The 8,802-nt window shown below is 31.3% G+C and overlaps 1 protein-coding gene across 1 annotated transcript; it reads right to left on the reverse strand.

The window, feature by feature from the left end:
• Positions 1-629: 629 nt before the first annotated feature.
• On the reverse strand, positions 630-4,773 carry LOC132751424 (E3 ubiquitin-protein ligase DZIP3-like). The gene is made up of 4 exons (XM_060741576.1): positions 4,351-4,773; positions 3,509-3,580; positions 1,386-1,614; positions 630-703 (listed from the first exon to the last, which is right to left on the reverse strand). Exons 1-4 carry the CDS (start codon positions 4,735-4,737, stop codon positions 630-632), a joined length of 762 nt encoding a protein of 253 aa, XP_060597559.1. The 5' UTR covers positions 4,738-4,773.
• Between the last annotated feature and the right edge of the window lie 4,029 nt (positions 4,774-8,802).

The raw sequence follows: 8,802 nt of genomic DNA on the forward strand, positions 1-8,802 counted from the left end.
TTTTTACTGGCTTTATATACCTTAGACTGGACTTTCTAGTTTGTTCAGTTAGTACATACCTACAGGTATTCTGCTACAGGAATCTTCTAATCACTGTGTTAAACTAATTATTATTTTCTATATTAATTGTTAATTAAGTAACCTTTCGTAAAAATGAAAGTTAGAAAATTAAAGCTATGCATATAGGTGTTCATGTCCATAATATTGAAACAGAGAAAGGATAACATCCTGAAGTTATCAATTTTAAACATTTTATATACAATGTATATGCAGTTAGTTATATAGTTATGTTCTGGACATTAGTAGGTTAAATTCGTTTATAGTCGCTTTCTATTTTTCATAGTGCTTCATAGAACTGCGTTTTATGCGAATTATGTTCTTTCGCTTCAGACTTAATATTGAAGTACACCGATATTTTCTTATAATTCTTGCTTAATATAGAAGCAAAATATTTAACTTTTCACTTCTGGCTAAATAAAGAGGTAAACAATTATTTACTTACATTTCTGGCTATATATACAGGTACAGTATACATGAATATATTCTTACACTTCTTGTTTAATAAAGAGGTTAATCAATATCTACTAACCCTTATTGTTTGAGTGTTTAATAAGGAAGTATGTTATTATTTACTTACCCTTTTTGCGTTTTTGATATTTATCCTCCTCTGTCAGCATAGAGGAGACACCTTCATTATTTTTATCTGTAATCAAATAGGTACGAATGAAATCAGTATATGTCCTTATAATTGTTTATTATACATGCATTATCTATCATCTATTCGTCTGAAACTAGATTTTATAAAAAAAACACATTCACTATCTTAAAAAAAACAACAACAATATTCCCCGTATCAATTGTTATTTATTTTTGGAAGAAATTTACAGTTTTATAGATGAAATATGGTGTTTAAATCTTGTGCGTTTAAAAGCATTTGTAGTTAGCGGTAGTAGTAGACAAGCACTTGTTTAATTTTCCGTAAACTGTTTTTTATAATTTATTGAAGAATGGTCATTTGTAAATTCCGATGTCACGTACGTCATTAACACGATTAATAATCGATTATATTAAAGGTTAATGTAATACGTAAAGAAACCAGTGGCTATTTAAAATTGTATTATTCCGCTTTGCTTTAAAGCTTGCTAGTAATGTACAGAGACATAACCAAGCTGTGTGTAATTAGCTATTTTTCTTGTGTGTTTTCCTCATTGATTTCTCATCACAATACAATATATCTCAGAATTGAATAGTATGATTCTTTATTTCATTAAGCTCATTAGTCATATGTTGAAATATGTACTCCTAAACATTATCATTCTACATATTGAATGGTAAAGAATCATCTTTTGTTGTTAAATATGATCAAAATATATCAAATAGCAGACCTTCATCTAGTCGTCTTTTGATCTCCTCTTGATTTTTCTCTTCTTCAGTAACCCTTACTTTTACATCTGTCATCTCTTCTTTTAGTCGATCAAAATCGGCTTCACAGTCCTTCCACTTTTTTATTTCTTCTTGAACCCTTTTCTCTTCTTTTGGATCTAGAGGGCAGGTTTTGTAATCGGCAAATGTTTGCTGAATATTCAGAGCTGGAGAACTTAGTCGAACAAGTATCTAAAACGGATATTAAAGAGAAAATATCAACTTTGATTATAAGATCCTCACACGACTAACCGAAATACGGAAACACTGCCGAAATACCGGAATACCCCCTCCCCCGGAATACCCGATAACAGATATAAAAAAGTCGAAATACCTGATAGTAATAATGAGGTGAAATTAATCAATAATCACTCAATTAAATACTTTGTGTCATAATTCTCGTATTAACCTAATTGTCAGTGTGTATTGTATAATTTGCCGTTCTTTTTATTATTGATATTATTTTCTTTTTTTGAGTTATTAACAAAGACAAAAAATATGTTGTCTGTATCTGCAATTTTAAATTCCAAATTATAACAGTTTTCGTCTTTTCAAATTGTCCGTGAGTCTCCGCCGGTTTGTAATGAAACACTTCTCAGTCGTTTGAATTGTCCCTTTTTCTAGGTCGTACAAGGATTTGGAGAGATTGGGTTTTCCAGACAACAGTCTGTTTTAAAACACGATTTCAAAGCAACAAATAGATGTTATTTTGGTTTAAACCTGCGGTATTCCGGCTCCATGGAAATATCGGGAGTGTAACGACTTCTTTAATCTATCATTAATAGGCATTTTGACTTTCTTATATCTATTATCGGGTATTCCAGGGTTATTCCGGTATTTCGGTAGTGTTTCGGTATTTCGGTTAGTCGTGTGACCGGAAGCTGGTGAGAATAAACTTATGACTAATGCAACGAATACAGTTTAATTAAAACTGATATAAATCGGAAAGCAAACACACGCAAATGCAAATATGAATGAAATATAGCACTCAATTGTACTCGATTGGAACGTTAAGTCTTTCCTCAAATAGAGGAAGAATGATTTTATTGATAACGTTGATAGCAAGTATGCAAATGCCTCAGACCTTTATCACTGGATTGTAACCAGCATTGATAAAAAAGCCCGCTAATTTGATTGGTGATATTTGCAAAATTAATTCAAGCAGAAAAGGAAACTTTTATTTTGTGAAGAGATTTACCATGAACATTGTATAGTGCAAAGTTTAAAACATATATCAATATATTTCGCTACGATTCAATGAGAAAAGATACCACATTGTTTTTCAAAGATGGAGATAAGCATTAGCAACAATATGATAAAATTTGTTTCATATAATTTCAGAAATGTTTTACACCATGAAAGGGAGTAAATAAACAAAAGCAATTAAGGAATGAATATTGATCTGAATTTCCTTCTTACAGCTTTGAGTTTCCTACCCTTAAAAGTAATCATATAGAGAAAAAGCATACTTTCGGGTTCATATCACTAAAAGCTGTTTCATCCGTTCGTTTAAATCATTAGTTTCTTAATTGTTCAAATTTCAAAAGAAATATCTGTCCTACTAAAATTATTGCCCTTTGAAAACAAATACTAAAATTTCCATTAAGGGCCTAGTACCTTTAAGACATGCTTATTTTTTAGTAAAAAAACAAATAGTTGCAGAAGTTGATTTGAACCTAGGAAGTTCATTCTGAAAGTGATAAATCTGAATAAGAGAAAGCACAAATTATGTTTTTGTGGCTATATTCTCTATTAATTGTCAAATTAATTTGGTACGTTCTTAAAAATTAAACTGCGAAGAGTTAAAAACTTATAATGTATTCTCATTTTGTACTTCTTTGAACAATCAATATGGTTATTTGGTTTTAAAAAAGAGACTTGATCGCAGTTAACAATATTTTATAATACCAAATTTGAGCGTAATATTGTGTTAAACTAATTGCATGTGGTTCTGTATTTCTCTTTTTACTCAAAGATGTACTTGAAAATATTTTAAATAGTATACTGTATATTACTCTATGGGAAAATTGTCAAAGGGTTTTTAGTGGACAATCCATATAAATTATTGCAAATGCTATGTGGTTACCTGCTCGATGTCATTCCACAAAGTTACAAAGTCATTTGCTTGTATATCAGTCGTTTGTACTTTATGGCTTATCTGGAAAAAATCAAATAACCCGTGTTTAAGTGAAAACACAAAACAATGCAAGCTCCTGTGTTTTGAAGGAATTGACAGTTTCAAACATGACATTTTCAGTGTTGTTATATTTTTCTGGTCCTTTGGGATCATTGATGCCAGCACTATCGATTGCTGAGAATTGAGTACCGCTCCGCTCAGCCCGGTGCTAGAGGGGGAGGGATGTTGCACATTTTCATTATCCCTCATGTACAGACTCAATCAAACCGAGTCTGCCATTCTCTTTTTATTTTGTTGTGATTAATGCTTCCGAGGGATCATTTTGTTTCAAGAATTATTTTACCATAGGGAAATTGAAAAATGGTTTCAAATATGACTTATCAAAATGAAATAATATTGAAGTATTGCAGTGTCGTGCTAACTTCACTTCAAATTTTGTATTTCAACTATCGCTTAGATAAAAAGTAGAGGCAGTTTCACTCAAATATTTTTGTAAGTGTAATTTCCGTTATATAAATGGTATTCTGTAATTACGAGAGTACAACACATGGAAAGAGTTTGAAATAAATCAATGAAAATTACAAAGGATACAATTATATAAAAGCACGTTGATATTCTGGTAAATGTATTTGTACTCAATTAAAAATAATATGATATAGACTTTAAAGCAATGCAGATTTGGCCTGATAAGATATGGTTATAGATCATTTGACTTGTATTTCAGTAAAAGAATGTCAATTTCTATCACATTAAAGCTTTCATATAATAATGTCTTTTTAAAGCGTACTTACTTCATTTCGATGAGCCTTCAAGCGACAAATATCTGCCTCAATTGATACATCGGTTGATATAGGCTTTGCCTTCCAGTCAAATTTCTTATTCAGTCCAAAACACCTCAAGCTTCTTAGAAGAAAAATGATTAGCGTAAGGTCCATTTCTGACGTAGTTGGGACATGTCCACCTATTGGAAACAATATATCATATTGTTCCTGTGTTATGATGCCTCGGCTTTTCAAACGTGTAATTGTTGATCTTTCTTGATTCAAACAAGCACTTAGAGTTACGCCTTGAGTAGTAAGAGTCTGGTCAATTATATTTCTTAGAACAAGGAGACCTCCATCTATGATGAGAATTTGTAAACGAAAAAGGTAGACACGATTTTCTTGCGTCTGTGCCATTTTCGTTCTTCTTGTTTTGTCCTATCTCTGTTACAGCAGCATCTATTGAACAAAACCAAACACAATCAGGTTGAAATTTAGGATTATAAACATAAGAAAATGGTGATATAAACAATTATTTCTTTAAAACATTGTTTTTATATAACTTGTTACTGATCTTTTGATGAAAATAATATGAAATTATTCAGATCAATCAATGGTAGTTAATTGGACGGTGGAAGTTAATAGATATTTAGATGTTGCTATAATGGTGAATATTTTGATAGTGTTAGATGGTGAATAATTTTAATGATAATATGGTAAAAATATTGATAATGTTAGATGGTGAATATTTGGATGATGTCATACGGTAAATATTTGAGTGGAGAGATGTTAGATGATGAATATTTGGATAATTTAAGATAATGAATATTAGGATGATGTACATTGTGGTTATTTGGACATTGTACGATGGTTGCTATTAAAATAAATACAAAATGGTTATTTGAATGATTAAAGAGGGTTATTTGTTAAAAAAAAGTGGACATTTGGACTATTTAATACAGTGAATTGTTATATGATGTTATATGATGAATAATTAGATGAAGTAATACACATTGTAGTGGATATTTCGATGATATTAGATGGTGAATATTTGTATGATATAAGATTGAGAGTATTTGGATTATGGTAGATGGTGAATATTTGGATGATTGAAATGGAAGACTAGCTATTTAGATGATGTTTAAAGGTGGATACTTTGACGATTTAAATAGTGAATATTTAGATGATGCTATTTATTTGGTAGTAAATTTGGGATATTTGGGTGATGTTAAATGGTAGACGTTAAGATGATGTTAGGTGGGAAAAATTTCAATGATGAAAGGTGGTAAATATTTAGATTATGTAATAAGGTGAATATTAGAATTGTGTAAGGTGTTGGACTTTTGGATTATGCTAGTTTGAGGATATTTGATGACATCTATGTTAGGCATTTGGATGATGTAGGATGATTGTGTGATGTAAAATGGTTAAAATTAACAATATGTAAAATGGTTGCTATTTTGATGATTTTAGATGTTTGATTTATAGATGATTTAAAATAATTGATATTTGGATCGTGTTATAGGGTTGAAATTTGGAAGACGTTAGATGTTGGCTAATTGAATGATGTATACTGGCGGATATTTGGATGATGCAGATAATTGATATTTGGATCATGTTAAATGGTTGATATTATTATCATGTTAGATGGTGAATATTTTGATGATGGAGGAGGTTTGATATATGGATGTTATTACATGTCGGATATTAGGATGATGTAAAATGGTTGCTATTTAGATATAGGTAGATGATGGATATTTAGATGATGCTAGTTGGTGGATATTTGGATGATGTCAGATGGTGGATATTTGGATGATATTAGACGGTTACTATCTTGATGATGTAAGGAGATTGATATTTGGAAGATATTAAATGGTGAAACATTTTGATGTTATAAATTGTAAAAATTTGGATGATGGATATTTGGAAGATGAAGTATGATGATAGTTTGAACGATGTAATATTGTGGGTATTCGGATTATGTCATATAATTGATATTAGGATTATATTAGATGGTAGATATATGGATGATGTAAGATGGTAGCTAATTTGAGGGTGTAAGATCATAATATTTGGATAATGTTAGATGATAAATGAGTAGAATGATATAATATGGTTGGTATTTGTAATATGATTGATGTTTACATTATGACAGATTGTGAATAGATAAGATAAGATGAGATATAGTTTATTATCGTGACATGTGCATAAATGACATAGATACATAATATACAGATGAAAGAAAAGGCACCCGGCCCTTTGGGCCTATATGTCACCGGGAAATCAATGATGTCATTATTTACATAATTCAACAAAGTTACTTCTTTTATACATAGGATGATCTGAAGTACATGTACAAAATACTGGTAATATATTTTCTTACGTTATCAAATATCAACAACTCATTAGTTACTATGTAAAAAGGTACTTTGAGCGACATATTACAATTAATGTGCTTATTATTATACATATATAATTTAGGCGACATATTACAAATATTGTAATTATCAATAATACATATATATACATTATTCAAGTACATAGCATTATATACATTTAAATTACATATACAACACTCGTTACTGAGAAGGTTGGGATTTGGAAAACAATTTACTTTTGAAAGTTTATATCACTTAGAAATTTGTGTTTACTGAACTGGTGAAAGAGTGATCACACACTATTTAATATTCGAATAACAACAATATTACGTTACTGAACTTGCGTTAAATATATCGTGTTTATGTATATAAAAAGAGGTATGGTTTCAATAATAGTACGGACACAGACATATAGTGAAACAAAGAAAACTTTGAATTACAATATTACATAATTATATTATACACACATTCATTGCAAAATGGGTTCATTTTAATTACATATACAAGACTATAAGTATATAATGGTTTAAGTCAAAATTAGTTATCAAGGTTAATTGAATACTAAGAGAACAAGATACTTCTTCTTTTAAGGTATGCGGATATAAGAAATTTTGCAAGTTTTCTAGGGTAGTTTGAAACAATATAAGATAGTCTCTGATTCATGTCAATGAGAGGATCGTTAACGAAATCAAAAAGAGTTCTGAACGTATTTTCACGCAAGTCTTTATACTGTTCACACTGAAAAAGGAAGTGTTTCTCGTCTTCTACACGATTCGAGGTACAAAGTCTACATAATCTCTGATCAGGCTGTTCTCCAATGTAACGTCCTGTTTCAATTCTTAACGGTAGAATACCAGTTCTAAATTGACACAGTATCGATCTTTCGTTCTTGTTCAAGTTCAACAATACATAGTCTTCGCATTTAAAGCTGTCTTTAAATATTCGGTAAGTTCTTAGTTTTGGCACTGTTTGGACATCTTCTGACCAAATATTTGAATATTTTGGTCACTATTAAACCGTAAGCATGTGATAAGTTGATAACTGTTCTATTGTCGTATTTTGAGATTAATCCAAGTGTAGTCATAACATGTTTTATGTCGGAAGACCAATTTATTGTTGCATTTAGCGTAGTCAATATTAAACACTTTCTTTGTAATTCTCGAATCGTCCATCAATATTAATCTATTCCACAGTCGCAGAATATTTCCCCATCGTCTGTGAACACTAGGTATCCACCCAGTGTCACCAACCATCGCAAAAATAGGCGTGAAGCGATGGACACCAAGGAAGTACGCATGGCTCTGTTTTGGACATTGTCTGTTGCTTGATATTTCTTAAGCCCCATACTGATGAGGCAATTAGTCCAGTATAGGCACAACACAGGAGAGATACAATTTTTCGTATGACTTGAAGCCAAAGTCTTTCAGGTTCCAACTTTGTGTATCTTGTTAATGATGCCACCGAGAGCTCGACCGGCTGCTTTACCAAGAGATTCACTGTTTTAAAGTAAAGTCATTCTTTTCATGGAATATAACCCCTAGGTATTTGTATTTTTCAACTGTTTCCAGAGTACTGTTGCCGATTTTGAATTCAAAGTCACTATCGTTTCGTTGCTGCCCGGCCCTTGCGAAAATGCAAGCATTCAGATTTATCTGCATTGATAAGTACTCTCCAGCGTTGGCACCAGCTACTAACAGTGTCTAACATGGACTGTAATTTCTCCTCACTATCCGCCATTTTAAGACAATATTCGTCTGCGTACATTAACAAGGAAAAGTTTACTGTCACCAATCGTTACTCCAAGGTCAAGGTCGTTGATTTCACGTGCAAGATCATTAGCGAATACGGAGAACAATGTCGGGGACAAATTGCAGCCTTGTTTCACGCCTGTACAAGCAGCTGAACCAGTCTGTAAGCTTTGTTATTTATACGTATGCACGACACTGAAGCTTGCGTATATATTCTTTAATCGAGTTATACAGTTTTGCCGTCTATGTTATTTATCAACAGTTTGTATAGTAGCATGTCTCTATCTATATGTAATCAAAACATTTTTTAAGATCAATAAAGGCTGTGAACACTGATTTATTGTTCCGTATAAACA

Source organism: Ruditapes philippinarum, unplaced genomic scaffold (genome assembly GCF_026571515.1).
Source record: "Ruditapes philippinarum isolate M1 unplaced genomic scaffold, ASM2657151v2 ctg6558_1_1_1_1, whole genome shotgun sequence".
Taxonomy (NCBI): domain Eukaryota; kingdom Metazoa; phylum Mollusca; class Bivalvia; order Venerida; family Veneridae; genus Ruditapes; species Ruditapes philippinarum.

Bases quoted from the DNA above. Each gene is read 5' to 3' on its own strand.
- LOC132751424 (XM_060741576.1), bottom strand. From the start codon at position 4,737: ATGGCACAGACGCAAGAAAATCGTGTCTACCTTTTTCGTTTACAAATT. The intron at 3,581-4,350 runs GTAAGTACGCTT...GATTTTTTCCAG, and splicing joins TGAAGGCTCATCGAAATGAA to ATAAGCCATAAAGTACAAAC. The intron at 704-1,385 runs GTCTGCTATTTG...ATTTGATTACAG, and splicing joins CAAAAGACGACTAGATGAAG to ATAAAAATAATGAAGGTGTC.